A 14,971-nucleotide genomic window follows, 5' to 3' on the forward strand; every position below is an offset into this window, starting at 1 on the left:
GATCTGCCCGCCTTGGCCTCACAAAGTGCTGGGGTTACAGGCGTGAGTCACTGCGCCCAGCTTATAACCGTATTTTTCATCATTCTTTTTATTTTTAGTTCCGATGATTTTATCTTACTGAAAATTAGTAAAAATCTTAGCAATTATGTTATTTTAAATTATCTTGATTTTTTTCTCTGAATAATATCTGTTTTAGCAGCCGAATCACCAAAAATCCTTTGTTTTTATCTGTAGTTGTGGGTGCATAGTGGGTGCCTATGTTTATGGGGCACATGAGGTATTTGGATGCTGCCTGCAGTGTGTAACAATCACATCAGGGTAAATGCGGCATCTTTCACCTCAAGCATTTATCCTTCGTGTTACAGAAACGCTCAGCTGGAAAGGGGGGCCGCATCATGAGTATGAAGGGATGCAAGTTATAGCCACCTGAGTCTGGTGGGACACAGCAGGGCCCTATGGAGTCACATCACAGCCTCGTGCTCGGCGTAGGGGAGTGCTGCTTGGGTCCATGCAGTCGATCAGGGCCCAGGCTGCGCAGCACCCGGCCTGTCCTGCTCCAGGCACGTCTCCCGCAGCACTGTGCCGTGCTGGCAGAGGTGCACAGCACCAGACCTCAGTGTGCACACACAGCCCCAGTGGCACTGCCATGCTGGTAGGGATGCCAGAAGTGGGTCCTCCTCTCACCCATGAGTGTCAGCTGATGCGACTTGTGTGCCCAGCCCATGCCTGTCTTGCTGTAAGGGTTCCGGGACCGTTGTTGGGGGTGGTGCTGTTAGCATGGTCTGGAGGGAAGGCTGCTGGGTGTGAGCCCCTCTGTGCCCTGAGCAGGGCAGCCGTGCAGTAGGGGCACGCTGCCTGGCCCCAGCATGTCTGCAGCAGGCTGGTTGGCAGCAGGTGGCCAGTGGCTCTCCTGGGTTCAGTGCCATGACTGCTCCAGCTGCGGGTCAGAGAGGCTTTGTCCAGGGGAGGGGGACTGCTGGGGGGCGTGGGTTCCCGGAAAGACGCGTGCAGGTCACCGCACCCCTGGGCTGTCTGGGCCACCTGTGCACGTGCTGTGGCACACTGAGGCGGGCACTGAGGCAGGCACTGAGGCGCCGTGTCTGCTGCAGACCCGTGCCTGTATATTCCGCGCTTTGCGCACCTACTGGAATTCGGGGAGAAGAACCACGAGGTGTCCATGACTGCCCTGAGGCTCCTGCAGAGGATGAAGCGGGACTGGATGCACACAGGCCGGCGCCCCTCGGGCCTCTGCGGAGCAGGTACAGCGGGCCTTGCCTGTCTGGGGGATGCTGGCCTGGGTCCTGGCGTCACACTTTCCTGACGCCTGAGTGCTGGTGGGCTGTGCCGCATGTTTGCAGAGCACTGAGAGCTGCCTCCAGCCTCCCGTGGCTGACACTGGACTGGCCCACCGGGGTCCTCAGCCCTCCAGGACCTCCTGGCTGCCCCGTTGGCCTCTGTGTGTCCTGGCATAAGGGGTAGAACCCTCAGGGCAGAGTGGCTCTGACCCCAGGTTGCCTACTTCTGGGGTGCGGCTGCACAGCCATCCCTGCCAATGGTCTTGTGGGGCCTGGCTCCTGACGCAGATAGTGGTGTGGCCTCTCTCGTCTGAGATGCTAGATTGTTGCTTATGAGGGTACCACAGGGCTGTCAGGCTATCCCCCACCCCCAGCTGGGCGGTTGTTCTAGCTGGACCTCTGTGTTCCCCCAGGTTCCAGCTGTCACTCAAACTCTCACTTTGCCTTTGGTGCTGGTGGGTGGATGTGGCCATGGCCTGGTCAACTACCCCAACCCTGGAATTGGAGCCCCAGGTCGGCAGGGCCCATGCTCCTCACCAGGGCCCTCACCCTCATGCCCACAGAGTCCACTCTTCCCAGCAGGCTAGGTGCCAGCGTCCCTGCACTCTGCTGACAGCAGAACTCAGTCCACCTGAGAAGCCGTTCCATCTGCACCCATGATCTCCATGTTTGCTCTGGAGGTTCTGGGCCCACTGTAGCCTTGGTGAACCTGTGTCAGCTGCCAGCTGTGGCCTCGCCCCTTTCCCACCTGACCTGGCTCCGCATCCTCAAAATCCCGAGCTCCCATCACAACCTGTGTTTCCTGCACAGTCATCTTAAAGTTATTTTGTTTGCTTTGAGGGATTACTTGAAGCTCTCGGAAACCTCCATTTTAATTGTTCTTGTATTTGAAAATGGAATGGGATGCAGCCACCACCAACCATAAGATAGAGAGGGTCTTGTTGTTCAGGACGAGCCACGCCAAGTGAGGATCTCACTGCCCTGGCACAGGCACATCTTCCCAGGTCATCATCTCCCTGACCGGGATCCGCAGTGTTTTCCTGGGCCACAGATACACGATTGCCCTGGTTCCCCGCAGTGGTTGACGAGTCCCGTCTCGTTGCTTTCTAGCACTCCTAGTTGCAGCCAGAATGCATGACTTCAGGAGGACTGTGAAGGAGGTCATCAGTGTGGTCAAAGTGTGTGAGTCCACGCTGCGGAAGAGGTAGGGGGCTCTCATTCATGGAATGGGCACCACGCAGATGCTTCGTCAGTCCAGCGCAGGCCTGCTTGCCGGAGCAGGTGCCACCTCCCAGGACCCTGCTGTACCCCGCCTGGCTGTTGGCCAGGACCTAGCCCAGCCCCTGTCACACCACGGCTTGGACATGCTGGCAGGATGCCTTGCCTCCCTCCAGAGAGTTCCCTGCTAGTCCTTCTGGGGCCGGCCCTGTCCCGCGGAGGCATCCTCCTCCTCCGATCCCTGTAGTATTATTATTGTTTTTGGTTTTTTTTTTTTTTGAGAGACAGCCTCGCTCTGTCGCCCAGGCTGGAGTGCAGTGGCGCGATCTCGGCTCACTGCAACCTCCGCCTCCTGGATACAAGAGATTCTTCTGCCTCAGCCTCCTGAGTAGCTGGGATTACAGGCATGCACCACCATGCCCGGCTAACTTTTGTATTTTTTAGTAGAGACAGGGTTTCACCATGTTGGTCATGCTGGTCTTGAACTCCTGACCTCGTGATCCACCGGCCTCGGCCTCCCAAAGTGCTGGGATTACAGGCCTGAGCCACCGTACCCGGCCTGATCCCTGTGTTTCTAAGTTGAGGCGGAGGGTGATGTGTAAAGTTGCCCCGAGTCACAAACAGGCAGGAGGCTGTCTTTGACGTCAGAAGTCTGGTCCATCTCCTTTTTGGTGTGGTCCATCCTGGACTTTGAAAGCCCAGGTGACCGCTGTCCCAGTGAGAAGCCAGAGTTCCATCAGTGGTCCCTGCATCAATTGAAATGAGTGGCACAGCAAGCCAGGCAGGCAGGGGCGGGGCTTTGCACCCCTGCTTTGCTGGGTGGTATTTGTTGGGGTTCCTCACAGCTCACCTGCACTGGCAGCCCCGTTTCATAGACTCTGGCAAGGTAAAAGTGACAGTGGGGTTGCTGCAACCTGTAACTGCTGTGACATTTATCACAAATCTTAAACACACGGCTGCTGTTTTTCAGCTGAGATCGTGTCCTGTGGCAGTTTCCAAAAGCAGCTGGAAAGTATTTAACCTTAAACATCTGACTGTAGATTCTGTAAAAAGCCTTTGATTGAGCATGTTGGAGGTTGTGTAGCGTGTAGAGGCGTTCGTAAGAACTGAGCCCCACGGCTCACAGGCCTGCAGCCCCCTTCCTGCCCGACTGCCAGGTGCTGAGGTTCTAGCCCAGCCTCCTCTCTTCAGGCCTTGTGAGTCTTCCGCCTAGGATTGGGGTCCTCTGTGAGTGATTAAGGGTGCCTGTGGGCCTTTCTCCCAGTGAGCAGAGGTCCGGGCAGGATCGGGTGGGGGTAGAGAAGCCGCCAGAAGGGACCTGGGCGCCGAGGAGCAAGGCCTGACTGCCATGCCCCATGGAGGAACGTCTGGCAAGCGCAGTTCATTTATTTGTTTTTATTTTTATTTTTTATTTTTTTGACACAGAGTTTTGCTCTTGCCGCCCAGGCTGGAGTACAGTGGCACGATCTCAGCTCACTGCAACCTCCGCCTCCTGGATTCAAGCGATTCTCCAGCCTCAGCCTCCCAAGTAGCCGAGATTACAGGCTCCCACCACCACGCCCAGCTAATTTTTGCTATTTTTAATAGAGACAGGGTTTCACCATGTTGGCCTGGCTGGTCTTGAACTCCTGACCTCAGGTGATCCTACCACTTCGGCCTCCCACATGCTGGGATTACAGGCATGAGCCACAGTGCCTGGCCTTGTATTTTATTTTATTTTTATTTTTTTTTTGAGACGGAGTCTCGCTCTGCCGCCCAGGCTGGAGTGCAGTGGCCGGATCTCAGCTCACTGCAAGCTCCGCCTCCCGGGTTGACGCCTTTCTCCTGCCTCAGCCTCCCAAGTAGCTGGGACTACAGGCGCCCGCCACCTCGCCCAGCTAGTTTTTTTTTTTGTATTTTTTAGTAGAGACGGGGTTTCACCGGGTTAGCCAGGATGGTCTCGATCTCCTGACCTCGTGATCCGCCCGTCTCGGCCTCCCAAAGTGCTGGGATTACAGGCTTGAGCCACCGCGCCCGGCCGTATTTTATTTTTTTATATATTTTTTGAGACAGTCTCACTCTGCTGCCCAGGTCAAAGGGCAGTGACACTATCACAGCTCATTACAGCCTCAACCTCCTGGGCTCAAGTGATTCTCCCTGACCTTAGCCTCCCAAGTAGCAGGGACTGCAGGTGTGCACCACCATACCTGGCTAATGTTTTTTTTTTTTTGGGTAGAGACAGAGTCTCACTATGTTGCCTAGGCTGGTCTCAAAGTCCCGGACTCAAACAGTCCGCCCACCTTGGGCTCCCAAGTGCTGGGATCACAGGTGTGAGCCACGCCGAGCCGGCAGCTCAGTTTAAACGGCGTTTTGGGAGCTGCCAGCTCCATTTCCCATGTCCGGCTCCATTTTAGGCTCACGGAATTTGAAGACACCCCCACCAGTCAGCTGACCATCGATGAGTTCATGAAGATCGACCTGGAGGAGGAGTGCGACCCCCCCTCATACACAGCTGGGCAGAGGAAGCTGCGGATGAAGCAGGTAGCGCCAGCCTTGGCGTCTGTCTGTGCTGGGCTTGTCAGCCTTGCAGGGAAGCTGCACACCCGTATCCTCATAGCCGCTCTTCAGTGCTGTGACCAGCCAGAGCCCGAGGCTCCGGGACACACCTCGCACAGACTCTGGGAAGTGCCACATCTTCCTGTAGGGGACGCAGACCCATAGCTCCACCTCCACCGCTGCGTACCCCTAAGTTCCAGCGGCCTGTGGTCCCCGGGGCCCACGGGGCACCCCAGAGGCTACACTGTGTACCCGGGCCTCCCTTCACGAAGCCTTTTGCCCTGTTCCCTTTCAGCTTGAACAAGTCCTGTCAAAAAAACTGGAGGAGGTTGAAGGTAACCAACTGATCTTCCCATACAATGCTTCTGTTTTGTTGGGAAAATTGATTTTTTGCTGACTTTTTGCTTTTAACTTACGACTTAAGGTGAAATATCCAGTTACCAGGATGCAATTGAGATTGAACTAGAAAACAGCCGGCCAAAGGCCAAGGGGAGCCTGGCCAGCCTGGCCAAAGATGGTGAGTCCAGCCCTGGCCTCAGAACTCGAGACCTGTCTGTGTGCCCCTTGCCTGCACCTTTCCCACCAGCTGACCTTTGACCCTGTCCCTCCTGTCACTCTTCCTGGGCCCTCTGGTCTATGTGCATAGCCCTGGGGATTGAGGCTGCCTCCCCCCATGACCTTCCTTCCTCCTCAGACACTCAGGCTGCACGCTGGGCTGTGGCACTCCGGCTCTTGGTACAGGTTGCCCCCACCTCATCCCCTCCCTGCAGAGGCTCCTGCGAGGGGTGCATTGGTTTGATCCAGAAAGGTGGGACAACTCAAAGCGGTGGGCGGGGCTTACAGGTCACAGGTGGAGTCAAAGGTTTTGTGATTGGCAATTGGTTGAAAGAGTTAAGGTATTATCTAAAGACCCAGAATCAACAGAAAGAAGTGTCTAGATTAAGGTAAGAGAGTTGTGGAGACCAAGGTGGTTGTTACATAGATGAAGTCTTGTAGGTGACCACCCTTAGAGGCAATAAATGGAAAGGTTTCCTTTTTTTTTTTTTTTTTTTTGGAGTCAGAGTCTCCCTCTTTGACCCAGACTGGAGTGTAATGGTGCCATCTTGGCTCACTGCATCCGCCACCTCCCAGGTTCAAGTGACTGGAGCCTCAGCCTCCCAGGTAGCTGGGACTACCAGCACCCGCCACCACGCCCTGGTAATTTTAGTATTTTTATTAGAGACAGGGTTCTACCATGATGGCCAGGCGGGCCTTGAACTCCTGACCTCAGGTGATCTGCCTGCCTCGGCCTCCCAAAGTGTTGGGATTATAGGAATGAGCCACTGTCCCTGGACAAATCTTTCCTATTCAGACCTTTTTTGTTTGTTTTTGAGACAGAGTCTCGCCCTGTCGCCTGGGCTGGAGTGCAGTGGCACAATCTCAGCTCACTGCAACCTCCACCTGCTGGGTTCACACGATTATCCTGCCTCAGCCTCCCAAGTAGCTGGGAGTGCAGGCACACACCACCACACCTGACTAATTATTTGTATTTTTAGTAGAGATGGGTTTCACTGTGTTGGCCAGGCTGGTCTCGGAACTCCTGACCTCGTGCTTTGCCCGCCTCGGCCTCCCAAAATGCTAGGATTACAGGCGTGAGCCACTGCTTCTGGCCCCTATTCAGACCTTTAAAATATGCTAGTCTCAGCAAATCTCTTCAGGATCAGAAAAAGACCTGGAAAGGGAAGGGGATTCTCTACAGAATGTAAGTTTCCTGGCAGGTGCGGTGGCTCATGCCTGTAATCCCAGCACTTTGGGAGGCTAAGGTGGGCAGATCATAAGGTCAAGAGGTTGAGACCATCCCAGCCAACATAGTGAAACCCCGTCTCTACTAAAAATACAAAAATTAGCTGGGCATGGTGGCGCACGCCTGTAGTCCCAGCTACTTGGGAGGCTGAGGCAGGAGAATCGCTTGAACCCGGGAGGCAGAGGTTGCAGTGAGCCGAGATTGCACCACTGTACTCCAGCCTGGGCGACAGAGTGAGAGTCCGTCTCAAAAAAAAAAAAGAATGTAAGTTTCCACTGCAAAAAACAGCTTTGCAGGGCCATTTCAAAATATGTCAAAGATATTTTGGGGTAAAGTATTTTGATTTCTTTCAGGGCCTGCTACCTGTCATTGATGCTATACTAGAGTCAGGTTGGAATTTGGTTATCTGTTGCTACAAGGTCTGTTTGGTCAATCATTGGATCTCTGTTTGGGTGTTAATGCTGATGAGCTGCTCCTGAACTCCAAAGAGAGGGGGTGTAAGAGGGTATAATGAGGCATGTCTGACCCCGCCCCCACTTCCCATCGTGGTCTGAACTAGTTTTTCAGGTTTCTTTGAAATCTCTTTGGTCAAGAGAAGGGATCCATTTGGTTGGTGTGGGGCTTAGAATTTTAATTTTGATTTGTATTCTGTACTGTGTTTTCTCACTTGAGGGTAGCAGGAGCCACGAGAGGGCCTGAGAGCAGAGGCAGGTGGTGGGGAGGCTGTTGCAGGAACCCAGGGTGAGAGACCTGGCCCATCGTGGTCAAACTCTGGAGGTACTTTCGGGGCAGAGCCAACAGTCTGGGGATGTGCATGTCCAGGGAATGTGGCAGCTGGAGCCCCCAAGGCTCCTGGCACCTGCAGTCTGGGCCCACTTGCCCGGGGAGGGGTTTCTAAGAGGCTGCTGTGTCCAGAGGTCATTACCCACTGACGTCTGCTCTCTGGGGATCAGGTGCTTTCCCCCAAGGAGCCATTGCTCACCACGGGGACCCCTCCAGGACTCAGTGCTAGCCAGGAATTTTATTGGAACACATTCAGAAGAAAGTAATCTAAGACTTAGAGTGGGTCAAGCATAGTGGTTCATGCCTGTAATCGTAGCACTTTGGGAGGCGAATACAGGAGGATTGCTTGAGCGGAGTTCAAGACCAGCCTGGTCAGCATAGTAAGACCCCATCTCTACAAAAATTTAAAAATTAGCTGGGTGTGGGAGTGCGCACCTGTAGTCCTAGCTGCTCGGGAGGCTGAGGCTGGAGGATCACTGGAGCCCAGGAGTGCGATGTGCAGTGAGCTATAATTGCACCACTGTATTCCAGCCTGGGCAGCAGAGCCAGACCCTGTCACCAGTACACACACACACACACACACACACACACACAATCTAGAGTGGGATATTTTAAGATGAGTTTTGCCAACCTTAAAGGAAGAAGCAGAGGCAAAATTAATCTACATAATTTATTTGGGTCAAGCTTGAGGATTGCAGCCAGAGAGGACACATCTCATTGCCCTGAATATACACTCTGGTGAGCAGCGGTTACACATGGACTTTTTCTTTTTTTGGAGACGGAGGCTTACTCTGTCACTCAGGCTGGAGTACAGTTGCATAATCTCAGCTCACCACAACCCCCACCTTCTAGTTTCAAGCAATTCTCCTGCCTCATCCTCCCGAGTAGCTGGGACTACAGGCATGCGCCACCACACCCAGCTAATTTTTGTATTTTTTGTAGAAACGGGGTTTCGCCACGTTGGCCAGGCTGGTCTCGAACTCCTGACCTCAAGTGATCTGCCCACTTTGGCCTCCCAAAGTATGGGATTACAGGAGTGAGCCATCATGCCCAGCCACAGATAGCTTTTTAAAGGCAAAAAGGGACAGTGATTGGATGGATACAAAGTTGTTTGTGAGGAATTCTCATTGGCTTACAATAATATTTATTTGTGATTGGCCGTACATCGTTAAGCTATTGGGTGCGGCATTATTAGGTTAGTTTAGAGCTACTTGTGGCAACAGCAGGCAGTTTCAAAAAATGAACACCTAGCTCAAGGGGGAGGATTCACGTTCCTCCCATGAAAGTTCTTTTCTGTCTTTTAGATTCACCATTGGGTGATTTTTAACAGCTTTATTGCGGTGTAATTGCCTTATGACAAACTGCTCATGTTTAAAATGCGCCGTTTAATTTCTGAACTTTGACGTCTGCACACACCTGTCAAGCCATAGCAACAACCAGGAAAACCCACAGATTTGTGGCTCCTGCGGGGTCCACAGGCCCTTGGTCAGCGCCCCCCCTCCTGCCCCAGGCCCCCAGTGAGCTACTTTTTGTCACTATAAGTTAGTTGTATTCTGTAGAATTCCGTACAAGTAGGATCACGCAGTATGTTTTTCCCTTCGGCTTTTTTCACGGTGTGATTATGTTGAGTCCATCAATGGTTTGTGCTTGTCTGTTGTGGCGTGGCAGTCGGCAGTCCTGTAGCCGTTCGTCTGTTGGAGTACATTGCACGTTCGGGGCTGTTTCAGATGTGCTCCTGAACCCCGGTGTACAAGTCCTTGTGTGGACGTTGATTTCCTTTTGGGTCGGCTGCTGAGGAGTGAAATTGCTGGCTTATGTGAAAGGCAAGTGTGTCTGTCTTTTTTTGTTGTTTTTGAGACAGGGTCTTATTCTGTCACCGAGGCTGGAGTGCAGTAGTTCGATCATAGCTCACCGCAGTGTCAACCTCCTGGGCTCAAGCAACTCTCCCATATCAGCCTCCCAAGTAGCTGGGACTGCAGGCGGGCACTGCCACACCCAGCTAAGTTTTCATTTTTTCATAGAGACAGGATCTTGCTATGTTGCCCAGGCTGGTCTGGAACTCCTGGGCTCAAGTGGGCGGCCACGACCTGTCTGTCTTTAAGAAATGATCAGGGGCCGGGCGCGGTGGCTCATGCCTGTAATCCCAGCACTTTGGGAAGCCGAGGCGGGCGGATCACAAGGTCAGGAGATCGAGACCACGGTGAAACCCCGTCTCTACTAAAAATACAAAAAATTAGCCGGGCGCGGTGGTGGGCGCTTGTAGTCCCAGCTACTAGGGAGGCTGAGGCAGGAGAATGGCGTGAACCCAGGAGGCGGAGCTTGCAGTGAGCCGAGATCGTGCCACTGCGCTCCAGCCTGGTGGACAGAGTGAGACTCCGTCTCAAAAAAAAAAAAAAAAAAAAAGATCAGGATCAGGTTGTCCGCTGGACGCGGTGACTCACACCTGTAATCCCAGCACTTTGGGAGGCCAAGGTGAGTGGATCACGAGGTCAGGAGATCGAGACCATCCTGGCTAACACAGTGAAACCCCATCTCTACTAAAAATACAAAAAAAATTAGCTGGGTATGGGGGCGGACGCCTGTAGTCCCAGCTACTCAGGAGGCTGAGGCAGGAGAATGGCATGAGCCTGGGAGGTGGAGCTTGCAGTGAGTGGAGATTGCACCACTGCACTCCAGCCTGGGAGACAGAGTGAGACTCTGTCTCAAAAAAAAAAAGAAAAAAGAAATGATCGGGTTGTCTCCAGAGGGGTGTCGCCATGCGTGGAAGCCCAGGGGAGTATGTTCCTCCCGCCTGGGAGGCGTGGCCGGTTTTCTTTTCAGGGCTAGACATTCTGAGCTGTGAAGGAGTAGCTGTTTCAGGGCTAGACATTCTGAGCTGTGAAGGAGTAGCTGGTGGTGGTTTCATCTGCATTTCCTTCAGGACTGGAGGAGGTCTTTGTATGTATTTGTTTACCACCCATGTGTCGTATTCATGGGAGCCTTTGTTCAGCTCTTTTTCCTATTTTTTAATTGGGTTGTGTTTTCTTGTGAAGTTTTGGGAATTCTTCATCTTTCTAGATTTAAGTCCTTTATCAGTTGTGAGATTTGCAGATAAGCCTGTGGGCTGCCTTCGTTGTCTTAAGGATGTCTTTCAAAGGGCAGTTCTTAATTTTTTGGAAACCTGTTTTATCAGTTTTATGGATTCTGCTTTTAGAGCCATTAGAAATGTTTGCCTTATCCAAGGTCACAAACTTTTTCTTTTATGTTTTTGTCTGAGATGTCTGTACTTTAATAACTCCCCCTAGGTCTGTGATCTGCTTTGAGCTGACTTCCGCATGCAGTGCGAGGTGTGGGCTGAGGCTCGTTGTTTGGCACGTGGCCGCCAGGCACCGTGCAGCGACAGCCTTTCTCTGGGTTACCTGGCAGCTTGGTAGCATTGTTTTTTGTCACAAAAGTGGGCGCCCTGGCCCTCTGCCTGGTTAACAGGTGGTGTGTGGATTGTGTACCCCTAGGCTCCGCTGAGGACACCGCGTCCAGCTTGTGTGGTGAGGAGGACACAGAGGATGAGGAGCTGGAGGCCGCGGCCAGCCACCTGAACAAGGACTTGTACCGGGAGCTCCTTGGCGGCACCCCCGGCAGCTCGGAAGCAGCAGGAAGCTCCGAGTGGGGCGGCAGACCTCCGGCCCTTGGGTCCCTGCTGGACCCCCTCCCCACTGCGGCCAGCCTAGGCATCTCAGATTCAATCCGCGAATGCATCTCCTCTCAGAGCAGCGACCCCAGTGAGTTCTGATGGAGCCCTGGGGGGTGGCTGAGGTCATCAGGGGAGCTTTCCGATGTGTCCCTCTCACAGGGAGAGCTGGATGCTGCCATCCTTTGTCGGGAGGTGTGTTTTCGAGCGGTGGGCTTGGGTGGGGGCACCACCAGTCCCCCTAGTGGGGCTGTGTGGGTGTCAGTGGTCCTGGCGTGAAGAACTGGGTGTGTGCCGATGCTGGAAGGCGGTGGGTCTCGTCACCCTCACTGGGACCGCCTGCAGGCCGCAGCGGCCATGGAGAACAGAGCCCACAAGTTGCGTCCAGGAGTCCCACGGGGCAGCTCCACACCTCATCCACTTGTCCAGCATGGTTGGGGAGCGTCATTTGCTGAGCTTGGTCATGGCAATGACGAGGCCCCCCTGTCCCATAGTGCCCAGGCCAGGCCACCGTGCCCGTCATGCCCCCTCCACCCTGCCCATTTGGCTGGGAGCTCTAGGAGAAAGGTGGGTCCCATCTCCCATCCCTGCCAGGACAGGCTTCCCTGGCTGAAAGCCTGGACCTTCCTGCAGTGCTTCATCCTCAGGCCCTGCCTGCTGTCGGGCACCAGGGCCTGGCCTCTGTGTTGAGGAGTCAGGCAAATATTTATCGAGTGACCTCTGGGCTGGGGGTGGAGACAGTCCTGATGACTGGGGCTGCTGTGTGGGTGGAACCCAGGCGGGTCATACAGAGCAACAGGCAGAGGGGAGTCCCGTGCACAGGCTCCCGGGGCAGCCAGCGGCACAGTGACCCTGAGCAGAAAGGGCCATTCTGGCTGAGGAAGGGCCATGGGGGGCCTTGAGGGCTGCCTGTTTGAGTGCTGAGAGGAGCCCTCTCAGGCCTCTGCCGTGGAACAGCGTGTCAGGAGAGTACCCCAGACAGTCCATCTCTGTGCCAGAGTTGAGTTGGCAGCATGGGGCAGGCAGCTGTGGTGTGGGGCTGTGGCAAGGAGAGGCTGTCCCAATTCCAGGCTGTGCAGATGCTGCCTGGACCACGTGGGGCTGGACAGGGGTGACAGGCAGGTTTTGGAGTGTTCTGAGTGTGATCATGGAAGGCTCCCTTGGGCCTGGACTCTGGAATTATTTCTATTCCCTCATTTCTATCCCTAGACCTATGGGCTCAGTGATAGGGAGCTGGCGCCCCCCAGCGCAGACCCCCATCTCACTCCGTGGCCTGGCCTTTCCTTCCTGCCCAGCTTCCGTGCCCTCCCTCGGTCTTTGGGGCCAGACAGCCTCTGTCTCCCAATCTTAAAAAGTTGTTTTCTTACAAAAAGCACAGGAGTGCTGGGATTTTCCTTCATAGCTTGAGTTTGGCGTCCTGCTGTCTTCACTTAGCGTCCTTAGCTAAGCATTTAAAGAGACGTGGCCATGTGGGGAAACAGGGCGTGACCTCCTGGTGCAGAGGAGGGGGTGGGGTTCTAGAAGACCCTTAACCCAGAGCCAGGGTCCTAAGCCAGCCCAGGTGGTGGCTGCGCTCCCGTCATGAGAGCTGGTGCTGAGTGATGCTGATGCTGTGCTTCCCTCCAGAAGATGCTTCGGGAGACGGTGAGCTGGACCTCAGTGGCATTGATGACCTGGAGATTGACAGGGTGAGTGGCAGCACCCCTTCCCAGGAGGGGCCAGGCTTGGGAGGGCACTGCAGCCCAAGGAGCCCTGAGTGGCCAGGCAGGGTTGGCCATCTCCCCTGCCCAGTGCCCACCCCGCTGGGTGAAGTGAGCTCCTGGCCTTCTAGCCACTGTTCCCAGGACCCACCCCCAGACACTCTCCTGTCCAGTGTTGGCTCCAGGGCGGCCTGTCGGGAGGCCCCCGGCTTTGCACCTGGCCCTTGCGGCCCTCTGGGCATGTAGACTGTGGCAAGCACAGATCGCACAAGTGACCCCAGGGTCAGCCCATCGAGGGGGTCTCCAGACACAAGAGGGTACCCACTGACTCCACGTGCACTGTGTGTCCCCAGACCTCAGGGGTTCCAGCCATTGGGACCAGCTCTTTGCAGTTTATCTCAACATACTTGCTGTCAGGCAGGAAGTCTTCTTTCCTGATTTCATGGCCACGTGGTGCCTCAGACCCCTCCAGCCTGGCCCATCTGCTCCTGAGTGGGTGGCTCTCACCCTCACTTGGTCCCTTTGTGGGGACCTGTAGCCTGCACTCTGGCTGGCCAGGGTCCTGGTGTCGGCAGGGCCTGCAGGCTGTCCTAGAGGGTCTCACAGGTGTGGTCTGCTTGGTTGGCCTTGGGACAGGCAGAGGTGCAGCAGGTCCCCAACTCACCCCGAGCGGGGAGACCTCAGCCCAGGCTCCGCACTAAATAGAGGCTGGCCCTGGTTCCCCTTCCTCTAACGGGGGAAATACTTCCCGCTGGTCAGCACGACCTTAGCATGCCCTGGTGCGCGAAGGCTAAAAGCCAGCCCCACTTCCCTGTGCTCGCCCAGTACATCCTGAATGAGTCGGAAGCCCGCGTGAAGGCCGAGCTGTGGATGAGGGAGAACGCCGAGTACCTGCGGGAACAGAGGGGTAAGCGCCACCCGCCTGCACTCACACGCAGGGTGCACAGTCCGCAGGCCTGGGGCGTGGGCCCTCAGTGACACAAGCCCCTTTTCTGAACTTTTAGAAAAAGAAGCAAGAATAGCCAAAGAGAAGGAGCTTGGCATCTACAAGGAGCACAAGGTGGGCGCCTCTGACGCTGGGCCTGGCCTTCTTGGGAGTGTCCAGGTTACGGGGGCGGGCAAATGTCTCTGGAATGTCCCTTCCCCGTGTGAGCCAGGGTAGACAGCTGGAGGCCATGTGCTCTGGACCCCAGACCGATGTCCCTAACCCGCAGGTCCTGCCCCGTGCTGGCCACAGGCGCCCAGCCGTCGGCTTCACCTTGGAGGGCGTGTGCTCAGCCTTGGGGTGACCCTCTGGACACAGCACCAGGGCAGACTGTGTCGGGCCTCGGGGCTGAATGCTGGGGTTCCTGCCTGTGTAACCGGCGTTTGCTCTTCTAATGACCTGGGAAGGTCCGACTGTAATGCCTCCCTGCCTTGTAGTCGTCATGGTGACTTGGCTCAGCTGGCTTACTCCAGGGTGGAACGTGCCTTCAGTCTCATGGTGCAGTCAGCAGTGGTTGAGCCTCTGAGTGACTGAGCAGGAGAAAACACAGGGAGCCAGTTCCCTGCCTGTGAGACTGGGGTCCCTCGGACCAAGCTGTAGGTGTCTAGGAGGGCGGATGTGGGGCCTACCCACTCAGGAGGACCCGGGGAGTTTGTGGTCAGGGAGTTAGGAACCTAAGCACTCCGCCCCGCCCAACAGCACGTCCCAGGCCTTGCTGGGCCACGTAGGAAGATTGTCATGCAGGGAGGGTAGCAGGGGTGGTGCAGGCTGATTGCCCTGAAGTGGTCTGTGGCTCCAGCTCCTAGAATGAGATCCAGGGTCTTCGGGCAGCTGGGGCCTTTGACCTGGGCCGCACTGGGACGGATTGTCTGTCTTTGACCTGGGCTGCGCTGGGATGGATTGTCTGTCTTTTTTTTTTTTTTTGAGACGGAGTCTCGCTCTATCGCCCAGGCTGGAGTGCAGTGGCGTGATCTTGGCTCACTGCAAGCTCCGCCTCCCGGGTTT

At 55.2% G+C, this 14,971-nt stretch overlaps 1 protein-coding gene across 2 annotated transcripts in view; it reads left to right on the forward strand.

Annotated features, from left to right (window-relative positions):
- Positions 1 to 14,971, forward strand: part of BRF1 (BRF1, RNA polymerase III transcription initiation factor 90 kDa subunit) — a 102,484-nt gene that overhangs the window by 78,019 nt on the left and 9,494 nt on the right. The window contains exons 6-14 of one of the 2 annotated variants that reach the window (XM_011951376.1): positions 1,110 to 1,259; positions 2,406 to 2,499; positions 4,907 to 5,033; positions 5,344 to 5,383; positions 5,473 to 5,565; positions 11,106 to 11,372; positions 12,908 to 12,969; positions 13,741 to 13,888; positions 13,986 to 14,041. In XM_011951376.1, coding sequence (XP_011806766.1) covers positions 1,110 to 1,259; positions 2,406 to 2,499; positions 4,907 to 5,033; positions 5,344 to 5,383; positions 5,473 to 5,565; positions 11,106 to 11,372; positions 12,908 to 12,969; positions 13,741 to 13,888; positions 13,986 to 14,041 — 1,037 coding nt within the window. The remainder of the gene's footprint in view (positions 1 to 1,109; positions 1,260 to 2,405; positions 2,500 to 4,906; positions 5,034 to 5,343; positions 5,384 to 5,472; positions 5,566 to 11,105; positions 11,373 to 12,907; positions 12,970 to 13,740; positions 13,889 to 13,985; positions 14,042 to 14,971) is intronic. The other variant, XM_011951378.1, reaches the window with a different exon arrangement.

The sequence above is a fragment of the Colobus angolensis genome, unplaced genomic scaffold (genome assembly GCF_000951035.1).
Source record: "Colobus angolensis palliatus isolate OR3802 unplaced genomic scaffold, Cang.pa_1.0 Scaffold32, whole genome shotgun sequence".
In the NCBI taxonomy this organism is placed as follows: domain Eukaryota; kingdom Metazoa; phylum Chordata; class Mammalia; order Primates; family Cercopithecidae; genus Colobus; species Colobus angolensis.